The 19,208-nt window shown below is 45.0% G+C and overlaps 1 protein-coding gene across 2 annotated transcripts in view; it reads left to right on the forward strand.

Moving 5' to 3' along the window:
• The window catches only part of eif4ebp2 (eukaryotic translation initiation factor 4E binding protein 2), a 30,961-nt gene extending 11,960 nt beyond the window's left edge, over positions 1-19,001 (forward strand). For both annotated transcript variants that reach the window (XM_043678761.1, XM_043678762.1), the window contains exons 3-4: positions 9,035-9,226; positions 14,482-19,001. In XM_043678761.1, the coding sequence (XP_043534696.1) occupies positions 9,035-9,226; positions 14,482-14,513 (224 nt within the window). In that variant the 3' untranslated portion in view covers positions 14,514-19,001. The remainder of the gene's footprint in view (positions 1-9,034; positions 9,227-14,481) is intronic.
• Positions 19,002-19,208: the final 207 nt, after the last annotated feature.

The following is a 19,208-nucleotide window of genomic DNA, read 5'->3' on the forward strand; positions in this document are numbered from 1 at the left end:
GAAAACACGATCAGAGACGTCACGTACCCTTGCACCTGGGAGGCAACATACTAAACGTGAGTCTCTCTCGCCTCCACAAAACCGCCTATCTGTGCCCCTAACTATCGAGTCCCCAATTACTACTGCTCTGCTCTTCTTCACCCTTCCCTTCTGAGTAACGGGGACAGGCTCCGTGCCAGAGGCCTGAGCCCCGTTACTTGCCCCTGGTAAGTCGTCCCCCCCACAAGTATCCAAAACGGTATACTTGTTCTTGAGGGGAACGGCCGTAGGGGGTCCCTGCACTGGCTGCTTCCTCCCAGTTCCCCTCACTGTCACCCATCTGTCTGCAATCTTTGGAGTTACTACTTCCCTAAAGCTCCGATCTATGACCCCCTCTGCCTCCCGAATGATCCTAAGTTCATCCAACTCCAGCTCCAGTTTCCTAACACGGTCTTGGATCCTAGAACTCTGTGGGAAGCTCGGGAAGTGATTGCTGGGTCCCTTGCTGAGATATTTGTATCATCGATAGTCACAGGTAGGGACTAGAGGTTGGCTAATATGGTGCCACTATTTAAGAAAGGTGGTAAGGAAAAGCCAGGGAACTATAGACCGGTGAGCCTGTCAATGGTGGTGGGCAAGTTGTTGGAGGAAATCCTGAGGGACAGGATTTATATGTATTTGGAAAGGCAAGGACTGATTAGGGATAGTCAGTGTGGCTTTGTGCATGGGAAATTCTGTCTGACTAACTTGATTGAATTTTTTTGAAGTAAGAGGCTTGATGAGGGCACAGTGATGGACATGATCTATGTGGACCTCAGTTTGACGAGGTTCCTTGTACTAGACTGGTTACCAAGGTTAGACCTCTTGGAATACAGGGAGAACTAGCCATTTGGATACAGAACTGGCTTGAAGGTAAAAGACAGAGGGTAGTGGTGAAGGGTTGCTTTTCAGACTGGAGGCCTGTGACCAATGGTGTGCCACAAGGATTATTGCTGGGTTCATCGCTTTTCGTCATATAAGCGATTTGGATATACGAGGTGTAGTTAGTAAGCTTGCAGGTGACAAATTGCAGTTTGCAAATTGGAGGTACAGTGCACAGTAAAGTACCTATAGATGCTGCATAGATACCTATAAAATTCCAATAGAACTAGACAGGGTAAGCACAGGAAGATTGTTCTGATGACTAAGAACTCCAGAACCAAGGGTCTTGGTCTCAGGATGTAGAGCAGGCCATTTAGGACCAAGATGAGGAGAAATCTTTTCATCCAGAGAGTGGTGAGCCTGTTGAGTTCACTACCACAGAATATGGTTGAGGCCAAATCATTGAACATTTTCAAGAAAGCATTAGATATGGTTCTTGAAGCTAAAGGGATCATAGAATGTGGGGAGAAAGTGGGAGCAGGAGACTAAGTTAGATGATCAGCATGATTGAATTGTATAGCAGAGCAGGCTCAAAGGGCCGAATTGCCTACTCCTGTTCTTGGTTTCTGTTGCTGTGTTTATGTTTTAATATTCATTGTGTCCTTTGCTGTCAGGTACATGTTTTCATTGTGAAGGATTGAGAGGAAGGTGGCGTCAGTGAGATGGAGAGCAGGGGATGGTATCCTACTCTGTCTCTGGGGGTTAATGGTTGATAGGTCTCACAAGTTCACTTCGACACACAGGCACATCAGCACGCTGACTAAAAAATAACCAAGTGTGGGGCTGCAGTAGCCCCCCCTCTGCCGTGATCTTCTGGGAGTTGCAACCATGTGGAGCTTGCTCCAGGCCCCTCCATAAGGAGCAGGTGGCACATCTGCAAGCTCCCCAAGTTGTAAAACAGGGGACTCTCTAAAAATAAAAATACTGAGTTTGTTTTTAAAGCAATGACTGTGTACTCTAGAGGACTGGGAACTAATAATCAAGAGCAGTTTGTAGAACGAGAAAGTGCTGTTAGCTTCTTTGGGAGAGAAGAGAATTGCAATTTATTGGAGCGACTGAGCCTGTGGCACTGGTTTAATCTTGTGTTCATGTCTACTTAAATTATACTGCATTATGGGATTGCCATCTTGAGGAACAATAGCAGGTTAGATTAGTGTTTCCTGGGGATCATTCTGTGCCACAGTGCTCTATGTTACACAGAGTTTCTATATATGCAGTAGAATGACAATAAGACTGTGTGTGTGTGTATGTGGAGAGGTGGTGTTTGATATAATTTAGGGTTTGACCCTGCAGCATCCTGAAGAGATTTCTCCAGCCGTAGCATTTTCCATGCAAGGGAGTAAATTGACATGAAGTGAAAACTGTAGTGCTAGATTCAGACAGTCATTGGCACCACAGGAGACCATTCGAGTTTATACTGGCTCTCCACACAGCAATCCAGTCAGTTCCACTCGCCCAGTCCTCTCAATCCCCATTATTCTGCAGATTTACTTTGCATTTGTCCAATTTCCTTTTGCGAGTTCCAGCTCATTACTGCTTGCTGTATTTAGAAAGTACTCTCTTCCACTTAACTGGGCTCCATTTCAAATGTCTTGTTGGGCTTTCTACGAACTGCTTGGAAAATAAAGCTTCTGGATGCAACTGAAGAATTTTGCTTCCTCCCTACTTCTTTACATGAAAACTGTCTCTCACTTGGAATCTTCGGTCTGTGTCCCTGGACCCTTTGTGCATCTAGAACCAGGGGAAAAAGTCTCAGAATAAAAGGCAAACCGTTTAGGACTGAGGAGGAGGAATATCTTTACTCAGACCGGCTGAATCTTTGGAATTCTCTTTCCCAGATGGTGTGGAAGCTCAGTAGTTAAGTAAGTTGGAGTTGGAGATTGACAGATTTCTAGTTACTAGACAACAAGGAATATGGGGATAAACCATAGACTTTTACAGCACAGAAGGTGGCCATTCAGCGTATCATGTTGGCCAACAAGATCTGACTACACTGATCCTATTTTCCAGCTTTAGGCCCATAACCTGGAGGCTACAGCAATGCAAGTGAATAACTAAACACTGCTCAAGTATTGAGAGTTTCTGCTAGTGTTTCAGGCAGTATGTTATAGACACACGTCCACCCTGTCAGTGAAAAACTTTCTCCTCCACTCTCTTAGCCTTCTAACTGAAGCCCGATGCCCCAGTTGTTGTCTCTACAAATGGAAAACATGCCTTCCTATCCACCGTCGAGAGTGTGGTGCTGGAAAAGCATAGCAGGTCAGGCAGCATCCGAGGAGCAGGCGAATCGACGTTTCGGGCATACGCCCTTCATCAGGAATGAGGCTTATGAGCCGGGGTGCTGAGAGATAACTGGGGAGGGGGGGTGGGTAGGGCTGGGGTGAAGATAGGGGAGAAGGCGATAGGTCAGAGAGGAGGGTGGAGCGTATAGATCGAAAAGAGGGTGGTGCCGAGTTGGAAGCTTGGAACTGGGATAAGGTGGGGGGAAGGGAAATTAGGAAACTGGTGAAATCCACATTAATGCTGAGTGGTTGCAGGGTCCCGAGGCAGAAGATGAGGTGTTCTTCCTCCAGGCGTCGGGTGGTTAGCGTTTGGCGATGGAGGAGGCCCAGGACCTGCATGTCCTTGGTGGAGTGGGAGGGGGAGTTGAAGTGTTCAGCCATGGGGCGGTAGTTCCTATCCACTGTTCCTGATATTTTGATACAACTCGATCTGATCCCCTTTCAACCTTCCCTGCTCCAAGGGAAATAACCCCAGTCTTTCCTTAAAGCTCAGACCCTGGGGCCCAGGCAGCATCCTGGTAAATCTCCTCTTCACTCTCTCTCTAGTGCAGTCACAATGTGGTGACTGGATCTGCACACAATATAATCTCTAGTTGTGGCTTGACCAGCATTTTACACAGTTCCAGCATAATCTTCCTGGTCTTGTATTCTCTGCCTCTGCTAATAAAGGCTGGTATCCCACGTGCATTCTTAGCTACCTTATGTACCTGCTCTGCTACTGTCAGGATCTGTGGGTAAGCACATCAAGGTCCCCCTGGTCTTCAGTGCTTTACAGAGACTTACCATTCATAGTGTGATACCTTGTCTTGCTAGCCCTTCCCAAGTATATTACCTTTGACCAGTCTGGGTTTAATTCCATTTGTCACTGCTCAGTCCACCTAACCAGTCCATCTATATCTTCCTGAAGTTTACAGCTACCCTCCCCACTATTTACCACCTGACAAATTTCATGTCATTCATGAAATCCTTGATGATATTCCCCAAGTTTTAAGTCCAAATCATTTCAAACTGCAAAGGCCCCAGCAGTGAGCCCTGTGGAGTCTCAACTGGATAGAGATTTTCAGTCACAGAAACTTCCCCCTCCCATCACCCTCTGCTTCCTGCCTCTCGGCCAGTTTTGGAACCAACATTGCACTTTCTCTTGGATTCCATTGGCTCTTACTTTCTTGACCAGTCTGCCATGAGGGGCCTTGTCCAAAGCCTCACTGAAGTCTGTGTAGACTGTATCAAATGCACAACCCTCGTGAACCCCCCCTGGTTCCCTCCTCAAAAACGTCAAATCAAGTTTGTCAAAACACCTTGCTTTAACAAATCCATGCAGATTATCCCTGTTAAGCTGTGTGTCCCCAAGTGCAGATATATTCTGTCCCTCCGAATTTCTCATTATCAAGGTTAGAGTGTCAGTTAATTTCCTGGAGACAACAACTGGCGGGATAATGTTAAGAGTCCTCACCCATTGGTACAGAGGAGTTGAAAATTGCAGCCGGTGCCTCTGACGTCTCCTCTCTCACCCCTTTCAAAGGCTGTGGATTTCTCCATCTTGAAGGCTGCTGAATCCACGAGTACCTACTCCCACACCCTGCCCCCTGACATCAAAGGTTCTTGGTCCTAGCCTTTGTCTCTATGGAAACATATGTGCCATGTATTCTCGCTGTCTCACCTCGAATACTACCCCACTGCTCTACCACCGTTTTTAAGTAGCTTCTCCAGTCCACTTAGGTCGAGTTGTATCTTAATAAAATTATCCTTCCTTCAGTTGCGAGCCTTTATTCCTGGCCCATCTTCTTCCTTTTCCATGACAATCCTAAATCTAACTGAGTTATGGTCACTATCTCAACTGATGTGCCTTCTACCTGTCTGGGCTCATTTCCAAGTATTAGGTCCAGAACTTCCCACTCCCATGGGCTTTCTAAAAACTGGTTGAAAAAACTTCTACAATTTAAGAATTTTCTTCTCTCTTTACCTTTGGGCGACACAGTGGCTTAGTGGTTAGCACTGCTGCCTTACGGCGCCAGGGACCTGGGTTCGATGTGGAGTTTGCACATTCTCCCCGTGTCTGCGTGGGTTTCCTCTGGGTGCTCCGTTTTCCTCCCACAGTCCAAAGATGTGCAGGTCAGGTGAAACGCCGTGCTAAATTGCCCATAGTGTAGGCTATTAGTCAGGGTAGAGGGAATGGGTCTGGGTGGGTTACTCTTCGGAGGGTCGGTGTGGACTTGTTGGGCCAAAGGGCCTGTTTCCACACTGTAGGGATTCTAATTCTAATTTGAACCCTCCTTGTCAGCATTAGGAACCCTCCCACTCCTGTGAGGATGTCGATTGCTTTCCTGTTCAGACGTAAGCTGTCCGAACCACCCCCTTTCCACCTGTCTGGGCTCATTTCCAAGTATTAGGTCCAGAATGCCCATTCCAATGGGCTTTCTAAAAACTGGTTGATGGTAGGATTTCAGTTCCATTTAAAAAAAAATCTAATAATGGCCATAAAACGACTGTTGATCGTCTGAAAATCTAATACCTGGTCTGGCCTACATGTGACTCCAGACCTGTAGCAATGTGGCTGACTCTTAACTGCCCTCTAGCCAATTAGAGATGGACAATAAATGCTGGCCTAACCAGTGACGCTCTCGTCCTGTGAGTGAACAAGAAATAATTAAGGAGCGTTAGCACGCATTTGTTAAAGGACAGACCTCGATGAATCTGATACCTTGACGAAGTAAAAACAGAAGGTTAATGAAGGGTTTTGTTTAAATTTATCCATGGGAGTTGGATGTTGCTAGCCTGGCTTTTTATTACCCATTCCCAGTTGCTCTGGAATAGGTGATAGTGAGTTACCACCTTGAACTGCTGCACTCCATCCAATGTGAATGTGCCCACTGTTCTGTTAGCGAGGGAGCTGCAGGGACTTGACCCAGCCACCGTGAATGAATGACTTGTATCCAAGTCAGGATGGTGAATGATTGGAGGGCAGCTTGCACTTGGTGGTGCAGTGTATGTGCTGGTCTTGTCCTTATGGGGTGCGGAGATTGAGAGTTTGGGAGGGGTTGTTGTTAATGGATTGTTAAAGTGCATCCTGTAGATGGTGCACACTGCTGCAACTATGCATTGCTGGTAGAGGGAGTGAACGTTGAAGGTGGTGGATAATTGTTTTTCAGACTGTAGAGTGGTAGACAGTGGTGTTCCCTCACAGTCAGTGCTGGGATTACTGCTTTAGTTGCTACATATAAATGATCTGTAAATTGAAATACGGGGTAAAATTTTGAAGTTTGCAGTTAATACCAGTTTGGGGCTGGATTCAGGGCCTGCCCCCTTTCTGTACCTGTGGTGGACACCATGGGGCTGTGCAGTGGACAGCAGACTTGTATAGCACTGTTAACATCATAAAACATCATTGGTACTTCACAAGCATTGAGGTGTTATTAGGTAAGATGACCAAATATAGAGAGAGGTTTTAAGGAGTGGCAAAAAGGAGGGAAAACAAGAGGTGCAGAATCTCTGATCTTGCCAGCTGATAGGATGCCCCAGTGGTCGAGCAGTTTAAAACTGGGAGTTGGTTAAGAGGGCAGATAGGGAGAGCTAAAGATCTTTGAGTGTGTGGGGCTAGAGGAGACTGACTTACTGCCCCTGATTTTGAAAGGGAAACTGATTCTAATGAAAGCCGAAAGAACTGCGGATGCTGATCTATAAAACTTGTCATTGAATGGAGTGTGTATATGTGAACTTTTAAGATTCTTGCGCCTTTTGGCAGGAAGGTAACAATACAAGGCAGTGTGTGTGAATGGTTAATGATCATTATGGGTGTTTTACTGCTTTGGTTACTGAGTGGTTGTGAATGTTTGTTTAAAAATATCAAATCTGGATTACTTGTATCGTGAGACTAGGGGCACTAAAATTACTGCATGTGCCTTGACAGGTGTCACTGTAGCCTCGCCTGTGACTGGTGAGCAATTTTTCTATTGAACACTGCTGCTGTAGTTAACCAGAGAGGTTAGGCCTTAGGCTAAGGAGTGAACAATATGCAGGTCACTGGGTGAGGCTGCTGAAAACGAGGTGTGAGTTGTGGAATCTCAGCCAAGAAGGTGACCACTCAAATCATTATGTCTGTACGTGCCTCCTGATTGGTTAGTATGTTTGTCCTGTGAAGTCCTGACAAACTTTCCCAATTTTCTTTGGAAAGCTCCTTCACCTTCTGACACTCAGTATTTTAGATCGCACAAAGCCGCTGAATTGAATAATTTACTATATTTCCCATTTCCCTCTGCTTCAAGGGTTTGTGACCTTAAATCCGTGTCCTCTGGTTCCAAAGTGCACCTCAATGGAAATTGCTTTCTGTCTAAATATCCTTTTCAAACCCCTGCACATCACTCTGCTCAGCCCCAAGGAGCTCACTGCAGTTTCTTGTAGCCTTTTCAAGTTCCAAATACCACGGCATCTGTGGCCAATTAGGACAGAAACAGCAGGTATTTGGGAACACCATGGCCTGCATGTTCCCCTCCAAGTCAGTCACCATTCTGACTGGGAAATACGTCACTATTCCTTCATTGTCATTGGGACAAAATTGGCGATATAATGTTTCAGTGGTTAACACAGCTGCCTCACAGCGCCAGGGACCTGGGTTTGATTCCAGCCTCGGGCGACTATCTGTCTGTGTGGAGTTTGTATGTTCTCCCCGTGTCTGAGACCTTTCTTCGGGTGCTCTGGTTTCCTCCCACAGTCTAAAGTGGTGCAGGTTTGGGTGGATTGGCAATGCTAAATTGCCCATGGTGTTCAGAGATGTGCAGGCTAGGTGGGTTAACCATGGGAGATGCAGGGTTACAGGGATAGGATAGGGGTGTAGGTCTGGGTGGGATGCTCTCTTTGGAGAGTCAGTGTGGGCTTGGTGGGCCGAATAACCTGTTTCCACGTCATAGGCATTCTATGATTCTATCCCCTTTCTGCCCCTCACTTCCCATTTCTAGGCAGTGGTCTAACTCTGATTCCCAATTCCATTCCCCAGGCTGGGTGGATTAGCCATGGGGGATATAGAGTTACAAGGAGGGGGGGGGATATGGATGGAGTGATCTTCGGAGGATTGGTGTGGACTCGATGGGCTAAATGGCCTGCTTCCACTTGAGGGATTCTATGAAAATACTGAAATTCATTAACTGCATTGTAGGTGACCATACACCAGATGGACTGCAGTAATTCTCAAAAGCTGTGCTCACCACCACCTTCCATAAGGCAGTTAGGGGTAGGACTACATCCCTTCAAAGAACAAGAAATACTAAATCTCTCAGCACTGGTACCACCACTGGCATATGGCTACTCTGCGGGTTCTCTAAGTCCTTGATTTTGTTTTCCAAAAGGATGAATAAACAATGTCTGATCTCATTATGCTTATTAAAGTTGGTGATCGTATTGAAGCACATGAAATCCTGAGGGAACTTGACAGACTGGATGCTGAAAGGACATTTCCCATTGTGCAAAAAGCTGCAACAGATTCAAAATAAAGGATCTCCCATTTAAGACAGAGGAGAATTTTCTTGGAATGCCTTAGGACATGAAATTCTTTTGTTTTTTAACATGTCAGTAGATTCTTGTGAAGAAGAGTTATTGGTTCCCAAGGATGTGCTGGGAATACGGAATTGAAGCCATAAGCAAATTGATTATTATCTTAATGGCAGATCAGGCTTGAGGGGCCAAACGGCCTACTCCTTTTTAATTCATGCGTTTGTATGTTCTTGAAACGTCATGATTTGTTTTTAATGTAATAGATGTGCTGCCTTAAAACACACAAGGGGATGGGAAACCGGTTTAGACCTCCTTGTGTGAATTTAATTTGGTATATCCTCCTGTGATGTTTGTTTAATTCCTTTCAGGAACCCGGATAATTTACGATCGGAAGTTTCTGATGGAGTGTCGCCATTCCCCAGTTGCCAAGACCCCTCCCCGTTATCTCCCGCACATCCCAGGTGTGACCACGCCTGGCACTGCCGATGATGCCAAGGTAGAAGCGAACGACTCTGGCCACTGTGCTGATAACAACAACCGCGAGAGGAAGGCAGCTGCTGGTGAGATTAAATTATATTTAAGAATGACTGCAGTTAAATCTGATTTTAATCTTAATATTTATGAAGCAGAAATGATGAGTGATGCCAAGAACCAGTATGGATTAACAGCATCCAGGTGCAGTTAACACACTCACTCATCTGTATAACCATACTCATAATTACTGTATTTGCTTTTCATTATTTGGTAATATAGAATGACAGTATTGCTGGAAAAAGCACTAATTTTGTCAAAGCTGTTTGTTTTGCACTTGTCAAGATAAATTGGCAAGAAATACCAACGTAAAGGGAAGACAACATTTCTATTTTTTTTATTCTATTTTTAAATTTTTTGTTTGTTTTTCTTTTACCAGGAAGATAGGAAAACACCCGGGTGGCCAGTGACAAACACTGCCCTTCACATCAAAGGGCAATGCTGTGTGATCAAAACAGTGAGGGGGAGGGTAGGGACTAAATCAAAATAGAATTGGAGGGAGAAATGATGCACTCCACTCCCTGCGGCGCCCACCTCTCCCTGAACAACTCCAGGGTGTTGGTCGACACCGAAGACAACATTTCTATTGTGTGAGAAAAGAGTACTGATTGGTTGACAAATGCACTGTGATTAGTAGAGGTGCAGCCTTGGAGAATGTGCCAGTTCATTATGATTGACAGTTAATTGCCACATTTGGTTTCAGTTTTAAATCACGCACTTTAACTCTGGTCAAGGCATTGCCTCGAAAAATGAACCTGAGCGTGGCTGTCATCTGTTTTGTGAGGTTGAAACAGGCGCAATGTATGTACAATTTATTTATATCTGCAAAGAACAAGGGCCTGTGTATGAATACAGGTAGTTTCCAGCACAGGCAAGTATGCGACGCTGCAATTCCAACTGAATCCGAAATTGTTTCAGTCTAATTCTTTTGGACGCATTTGTGAAATCGTCGTATTGTCAAATCCTACTGAATGTCAGGTGCTGTCATGAGAGTTTTGCAAGTGCAGCTGGTAAGTCCGGTCAGTTCCCAAAAATTGCTAGTTCCCAAAAGTAGTACAGATCAAACTCTTTGCACTCCTATATTGTGTCTTTAGTCTGATTGCACGCTCTCCTTTTGTCTTAACTCTTGCCCATTTTACCAAACCATGTCTCCTTTTCTATAACCTCCCCCCAAGTTCGCTCCCTACTTGGACATCTCCTCTTGGACTATGAATATTTTCTCTTGACTTGAGAAATCTCCACACCACTAGGATTTCAACACTCTCTTTTTCCTTGTTTGGTAATAATTGGAGGTTATGGGCCTAGTACCATTTCAGCCAGACAGAGCTAAACTTACACTTATTCCTATTTATCCACCAAACCACTAATATACGGAAAGGTTGTGAGAGTAGGAGTAGGCTATTCGGCTCCCTGAGCCTGCTGTTCCATTCACTGAGATGGTGGCTGATTTGATTATGGCCCTAGCCTCCCTTTTTTTCTGTTTCCTAACCTCGTAATCTTTGTCTGTCAAAACTCTGTCCAACTCAGTGTTGAATGACCTGGCTTCCACTCCTCTCTGTGGTAGAGAATTCCAAAGACTAAAGGCTGTGTGAGGGAAGAAATTCCTCCCCCTCCCCATCTTGAATGTAAGAAACCCCTGATTTTTAGATTAGATTCCCTACAGTGTGGAAACAGGCCCTTCGGCTCAACAAGTTCACATTGTCCTTCTGACCAGTAACCCACCCAGACCCATTTCCCTCTGACTAATGCACCTAACACTACGGGCCATTTAGCATGGCCACTTCACCTGACCTGCACATCTTTGGACTGTGGGAGGAAACCGGAGCACCCAGAGGAAACACACGCAGACAATTGCCCAAGGCTGGAATCGAACCTCGGTTCATGGTGCTGTGAGCCCTAAATCTTTAAACTGTATGCCTGAATTGTTAGAGATTCTCTCATCCCTCCCCCATCGTGAAGCAGGTGTCCTTTCAGAATCCATCCCTCAAGCTCCCCACCTTCCCAAAATGTGGTAGAACCAATTTGTTGAAAATCTGTATTTGAAAAGGAGAAAATCCAGCATCCGTTCAGAAAGTTTGAAGCTTTGTCATTAGCCCCAAGTGTAGCAGTCACTAAGGAAGGTGGAAAGTCAGTATGGACCAGGGTGGACTCATTGGTAGATTATTCTACTTACACTAGAATAATTCTAACTTTTGTTTAGCAAAGTTATGGAGTGATGGTGTAACTTTTTTATTTCCCCTTTGCTCATTCCTTCTAAATAAGTAAATAACAATATAGCTGAAATAAACTTCTGTGGAATTTTGTGCTTAGGCAATCTTTCCAGCTTCACGTCTTTCTCCAGTGTTCCAGCTCCTCTCCAACTCTTAACTCCCTCTGCCTTCCGAATTCCTCTGTCTTGCTTCTTATCTGTCCTTCAAGCTCACTCGTTTGGATCCAATCTTCATTTATTTGTTCAAACCGTTGCCCTGAGTGCCCTTTATTACACAGGGTAAATCACCTTCAACTACCAGCTATGTTTCAGGGTATTAAATGTCAGCATGTGAGTTCAGAGAAGCAGTAACTAAACCAGCCCCTCAACCCTGCTTCATCATTTAATAATATTATGGCTGATCTGAATGTGACCTCAACCACACTATCCTGCTGAACGCTGATCTCCTGTCACTCCCTTGTCAGTCAAACTCTTTAAACAGGAGAAAGTGAGGACTGCAGATGCTGGAGATCAGAGCTGAAAATGTGTTGCTGGAAAAGCGCAACAGGTCAGGCAGCATCCAAGGAGCAGGAGAATCGACGTTTCAGGCATAAGCCCTTCTTCGGGCATAAGCCCTTCAGCCCTTCTTCCTCATTCATTTAAGAAAGAGTTGGATAGAGCTCTCAAAGATAGTGGAATCAAGGGTTATGGAGAGAAGGCAGGAACAGGATACTGATTAGGAATGATCAGCCATGATTATATTGAATGGCGGTGCAGGCTCGAAGGGCTGAATGGCCTACTCCTGCACCTATTGTCTATTGTCATTCCTGAAGAAGGGCTTATGCACAAAACGTCGAATCTCCTGTTCCTTGGCTGCTGCCTGACCTGCTGCACTTTTCCAGCAACACATTTTCAAACTCTTTAAACAGTAAACTTTTAGTACAGCCACAGCTGTATAAAGGAAGGCAGATTCATGAAGTTACCCTCCCCCACCATATACATTACATGTGTTTTCCGAACGGTATCTATTTTGTACCTGGGGGTAAGAGCACAAATTGGCCTCAGCTCATAGAAGCGAGAGAGCAGTTAAAAATCACATAACACCAGGTTATAGTTCAACAGGTTTATTTGGGAGTACTAGGTTTCGGAGTGCTGCTCTTTCATCAAGTAACTGTGGAACAGGATAACACTTTCAAATAAGCCCGTTGGACTATAACCTGGTGTTGTATGATTTTTAACTTTGTCCACCCCAGTCCAACACCGGCTCCTCCACATCATCTCTATCAGAAGGTTATGGGCTCAAGATTTAGAGACTGAAGCACACCAGCTCAGTTGAAAGAGTGTTGCACTGAGTTTCTACTGTACTGCCTTCCAGATACAACATTAAACCTGACCTTTAATTCAGGTCCTCAGGTGAATATTGATGATTCCCCCTGAAGAAGAGCAAAGGAGTTCTGCACAGTAACCTGGCCGCTTTCTCTTTTCAATCCTTCAGCCAGCATCAGAAGCAAAATGCTACAGATGCTGGAAAGCTGAAATAAGCGAAGAGCATCGAAATAGGAAACGAAACGTGAACCTTTTTTTCTGGCTGCTGCCAGATATGCTGAGTATTTCTATCATCAAAGCAGGATTCTCTGGATGTTTTTCTCATCCAGGGGCAGCGCAGTGACTCAGCACTGCTGCCTCACATCAACAGGGACCCGGGTTTGATTCCAGCCTCGGGCAACTGCCTGTGTGGAGTTTACACGTTCTCCCCGTGTCTATGTGGGTTTCCTCCGGATGTTCCGGTTTCCTCCCACAATCCAAAGATGTCCAAATTAGGTGGATTAGTAGCAAATGCAGGATTACAGGGATAGGGTGAGGGGTCTGGGTGGGATGTTTTTTTGGAGGGTCGGTGTAGACTCGATGGCCGAATGGTCTCATTCCGCACTGCAAGGATTCTGTAATTCTATGTTTGCGATATCTTGCTCTACCAATGTCAAAAGAGAGGCTTGGATGTAAATGCCCCAATGCTCTCTGTGGCTGGTTGGTTGTAATGGCAGAGGCTGGACTGTGTACAGTGATCCCTTGGCACCACCAGTTTGGTTCCATAGCAAGTACTGTTTTTGTTACATCTGTGAACTCACGCAATGGGGTGACTGAGAGAAGTGGCAGCTAATGTTGGTACATGTGGGTTTGGCATGAGGCTTGAACCCAATCACTATCTGAACCAGAGAAGGGACCTGACATTTCTTGCATCAATACCTGCACTAGTGACTATGCCATCCATAACTAATTAGCCGTGAGCTGGTGTAGAATGTCCTGAGGATGTGCAATTTACTACGTAAATGCAAAATTCAATTCCTCAAACTCTCAGTAAGGTATGTGTCTAAACTTAGTCAAGGGCCATTAAGCCTATAATGTGGGCCTGGGCCCCACTGTTACTGGGTAAGTATTGCACTGAAAGAGCTTTTGAATTTATATAGCGCCTTTAGTGACCAAAGTGGTTTACACCCAATTAATCACTTACTTTCTTTTGAAAGTGCAGGCGTTGTTTTAAAGTGGGGAACCAATGTGCCGCATAGCCATTTTCCACAAACAGCAACAGAATAAATTGTTTGTTTTTTAGCGATCAAAGGATATAGAGATGACATGGGAAATTGACATTGAGTTGGATGATTGGTCATGATGTGGCAGGCTTGATGGGCTGAATGGCCTACCCCTTTGCCTCTGTTTAGTAACGTTGGTTGACAGTTAAATGCTGGTCGACACACTGGGAAAGCTTCCTTTGCTCTACTTTGAAATAGTCCCAAGAACAGGTGTGACGGAGGCTTAATGCCTTAACCGAAAGGTATCCATGCCTCTTGGCAACATGTCCACTCAGTGCTTCACAGCAGTGCCAACCTAGATGTTTGTGCTGGAGTAGGACTTGAACTTGCAACCTTCTGGCAAGAGTGCCACCAGTGGAGCCAAGGTTGCAGTTTTGTAGCAGTTGTGAGATTTATCCCTTTTACTTTAGGTTTAAGCTGCCCTTCTTACCTTTCCTCCTCGGATTCCACTTAAGCTCGTTAAGGCACCAGAATATTGACCCGTAACTCTCTCTCTCTCTCTTTCTAGGGGATGATGCTCAGTTTGAGATGGATATCTAAGTTCTCCGTGTGCTGACTCCACTTCTAGACGCTTTGACCTGGCCTGCGATTCTGAACACCTGAGGCCTCTGCAGTGATACACAGGCTCCCCTGAAATCTGCCAAAAACAAAAGTTAAAACCAATAAGTTTAACCTGTGGCCAAGTAATTAATTCTGCAACATTCACACTTTGGCCACATGACGGTGAATCTTTTTTTTTTTGCAACCAGACAAGTTGGTCCCAATTTTCTGCTAAATTCTTGGAAATGATGAAGAGGGGTGGGGTGGGGATGGGAGAGAAAGAGAGACCCTTTTGTTTTGGGAGAAAGGTGAAAGTTTTTTTTGTCAAAGAACAAACGAGAGTTCTTAAGCAATTTGTACACAAAGCCATATCGGAGCAGTTCCCTAACACAGCAAGACCTGAGAGCTGAGAATAATATCTCACTTTTAAAATTGGAGGTTTGCAAAGGGGTTTGGTACAAAGCCATAATGTTGTTCACAGTTTTGGGGAAGAATGTTGTTCTGAGTTCTACACACCCCTGCGCAAGAGCTCCTTGCTTAATTATTTGAATTATAATCCATTGAACTCCTAAGCTTTGTTTTGTCTTAGGCTAAATATTCCCCAGGTTTTTATTTTAAAGCAATTCACGAAAGCATCGCCTCCTTTAATGTTCTGGCTGCTTTGTCCCAATGCTCTTTGCATTCAGGATGGGACACACACTGCATGCGCTTTAGTTCTGTAATGGGTGACTATGCTGGACTTGGAAAGCTGTGTGTTACTGAGTGTCTCAGCCCCCAATTAGCAGGAGTGAGGTGTATGTGCTTGGCAAAGTCCACAGTTACCAACAGATGACACTGCCAACTGTGAGCTATTGTCTTTCTACAGCCGCCACCAATCGGTTGTTACGATTTGCCAACCTTTGTTTACTGTTGGATGAAAATGAATGGACCTATCTTGTTATTTATTTACTGAGCTTGGTAGTTGCTTGAATTGTGGGATTGGTTTCTATGTACTGCCAGGCTAAGGCCAGGTCCCAGGAGCAAGTGGAGATTTGCAGTATTTCTTCTTTACTTCCTTCATCCGCCCCCTTCCCCCCACCCCCCAAACACCAAAAATAAAAGGATTTTTGTGTAACGTTTTTCCACACTTGAGCGTTTTGGGTTGGTGAGGTTTAGTGTTTATGAATTTGACAAGTTAGGATTATTCACAGCCAGCGATCCAAAGCTTGGTCCTGGAGAGCAGCTTCTAAAGGTCAGGAGACTAACTTTGGAAGGTGCAATTCCACCTTGGCATTGCCTGCACTGGGCTGCTAGGCTTCAGTGATTTTTGCTTTTAAGCACGTTTTTTTGATTTTAAAATAAAGGCAGCAGGAAAAGTGCAACAGACCATTAGTGATGGCAAGCAGCAGATGGGTTAGCTCTTAAAATGGATTTACTCTGGTTTAGAACTTTGATCTTGGATCAGAGCACAGAAACATTGAATGTTCCTGTGTATCAGCTGTCCATCTAAGTTTACCATGTATGCAGTTCCTTATTCCTTTTTTTCCAAAGTGGCACATTCTTTCTTAAAGTATTTGAATGATTTGTGGGAGAAAGTTCCACTTTCGTTTCTTATCTGGTGAGCTTTCAGCCTTCCTCTCTCTCTGTTTATCCCTCACTGCCAGTGTTTCTATCAGTTTCTGTGTGCTTTGTCAGCTCCAGCATGTAGTTTTTCTCTCTTTTTTTAAACAAAAATCCCAGAGACTGCAGACGCTGGAAATCAGAAACAAAATCAGAAATTTCTGGAGAAACTCCAGCAGGTCTGGCAGCATCTGTGGAGAGAAGGTAGAGTTAACGTTTCAGGTCCAGTGACCCTTCCTCAGAATGGTTCTGAAGAAGGGGAGCTGGACCTGAAATGTCTCTTTTTCCAAGAGTTTCTGATTTTGTTTGTCATTTTTCTCTGAATGGTGGGGGTGGGGGGGAGGTTTTTTAGCAAAGTCTCATTGCTAGAACTTAATAAAAATTTATAAAATCACCTGCTCGGGTAGTTTGAGATGGGATCAACTCAACTGGCCAACAAAACAATCAAGTTGTGTGGTAAATTGTTTTATTTTTTAGCACGTATAATTTTGGTCAATCAGTTGTGTTTTTCTCCTTTAACCAGTGGAAGGGATCCTGGAACCATGACTTTTCTGATTGTCCTGGCATAGAAATGGAGTTTGCTGCCACTTTTATACAGCAGCCTTTTCTCTGTTGAGGCTTTCAACCATCATTCTGGGCCATGTTCAAACAGTGTTTACACCATAACCTTAGTAGGTATTAACCGATGGTGATGTGTGCACACACCTCCAAACCATCCAACTCTTGCTTGGTGATTTTTTTTTTTTAAAAACCAGTTGGGGTTTACTTCCCCCTCCTGTCATTTTCTCTGAGTTCAGGGCATCATGCCAGTGTTAGTGCCCCTACTGCCTCCTTGGCTGGGTTTGGCGAATGTGACATTGTGCCGGGGGTCTTTGCACAGTGTCACATGAGACAGAGCGGAGCTTTCTCCTGTGTACTAACCCTGTTGCCCTTCCTCCTAAATGATAGCGATCATCATGTGGGGTGGGTATTGAAGCTGGTCTGCCCTGTGTGTAGATCTGCCCCAATACCACCAGGGTCATCACTGCCATGGGTCAGTCTGCACTCACTGGTGCTCCCCTTATAAAGTCCAGAAGGTGTCTGGGAGAGAATTTTCTATTCTGAACCCAATCCTCTGCCTCTCCTAGCATTCGCTGTTTACTGCCTGTAAGTAAAAACTCATCCTACTCTCATCCTATTGCTTCAGTGTACATCGGGACTACTCTGAGAAGCTAATGCCAGCCAGTACTGAACGTCCACTATGCACTGCAACGTTGCTCTTGTGTTTATATCATTTATCAGCTGATTAAACTGGTTCCTTTCCTTTCTGCCGTACAGCCCCATTAAGGCAGTTATTGTGTTGCAGGCCTTCAGTGCCCCCTCCCCGTCTCCCCACTTCGCCTCCCATTCCTCAATAGTGAACATTGGTCTTAAAGCTGGAGTAGGCCATTCAGCCCCACGGGTGTGCTGCACCATTCACTTGGATCACAGCTGATCATCATTGGGGTAACGACCCCGCATTCCTGTGTGCCTCTTCTTCCCCCTCCCAGTAGCTCCCTGAGTCCCTTGACCATCAAAAATCCCTCTAACTCAGTCTTGAATAAATTTAATAACTCAGTTCCCCCCATCACAGCTCTCTGTTGAAAAGAATGCCCCAGACTGATGATGCTCTGAGAGAAGAAATGTTTTCTCCTCTATGTCTCAGAAAGGGTGATGTCTTATTTTTGAACTCTATCCCATAGTTCTGGTCTCCGTCAGAAGAGGAAGCATCCTTTCTCCACCCACCCTGTCCGCCATCGCTGAAGATCTCTTTCACTGAGATAGTCTCATTCTTCTGAACACCAGTGGGTAAAGGGTCCAACACTTCTCCACAAGATAAACCCCAATGTCTCAGTTTTTCAAGTCCCGGCCAGACAGGGAAGGCTCCCGATGTAATTGGTCCTGGTGTTAGCTGTCCTCAGCTGGCGTTCTGACTGTTGGACCTTGGTAGGTAGCATCAGTATTCTTGAACTTGTGACAGTGGGTTGTACCACAACTTCCTCGTTCCTCATCACTGATCCTGAGAATGTGAAGGATGAGCGGGATGGGATGCTGGTTTACCGTGATCCCCTCATGGGCAAGCCAATGATCAGCGTCTTGGGTTTAGATACTGAAGGTCTTGAGGAAACGTTGCCTGTGCTGCCATTCTTCGGACACCAAGGGCAGAACTGTAGCAGTTCCACCTTTTGTACCAATGCTAGGTCCCAGTGAATAGCAGTCTGCGCACTCCAGTAGCCCATAGTCATATGATGGCAGGAATAGCTCAGGCAAGTGGGGAGGGCCAACAAGATTTATCTGGTACGATGGGGGGGGGGAGGAATGTGTCCAGGAAGTCCACCTGTTCCCTGCCACACTGTTCTAGTCAGTTCTAGTCTCTAATTATGTGAAATCTGAGGCACTGGTAAAGCAGAAACTTGGGCTTACTCTATGTAGACTTTGACCTGCTCCAGGAAATGAGCATACTTGGCAAACTCCTGTTCAGAGTGACGTTCCTGGAGATCGCATCACATGACCTCCCCTTCCATTCCCAACAGAACGGACCAGGTTGAAAAACAAAGCTTTTTCCCATAATGAATGGAAGTGCTTGGAAATTTCAAAAGAAAGTAATGTTTTCATTCCCCTGGGATATTCACAACACTGCCCTTACTTTGAATTCCTTAGTCAATTGGTGGCACCTCCATTCTCCTGACACCCCCTCATTTTGCCCCCCACTCTTCATTAAATCACATCTGTTGGCAGGCTATGTACGGTTGGGTGTTGCTGTATGTTGGTACTACATGGATTTATCACCGATGGCAAAAAAAAACTTTCTTTGTATGGAATAATGTTTCCAAAAAACAATAAACTTTATCCTTTTATATTGTGTTCAGAGCTGGAGTGCAGTTTCTCGTGATTTTCAAATAGTTTTGCACATTTAAAAGCATTGAATTGTTTGGAAGTAGGGCACTACAGAATCCTCAGCTCGAATTGCAGAATTGTTATAGCACCAACTAGTTGAAGCCATTCAGCCTGCCGTATCTCTGCCAGCTCTCTGAATGAGCAATGCTCATAATGGCGTTCCCTGCCGCATTGTCAGCC

Source organism: Chiloscyllium plagiosum, chromosome 38 (assembly GCF_004010195.1).
Source record: "Chiloscyllium plagiosum isolate BGI_BamShark_2017 chromosome 38, ASM401019v2, whole genome shotgun sequence".
Taxonomy (NCBI): Eukaryota; Metazoa; Chordata; class Chondrichthyes; order Orectolobiformes; family Hemiscylliidae; genus Chiloscyllium; species Chiloscyllium plagiosum.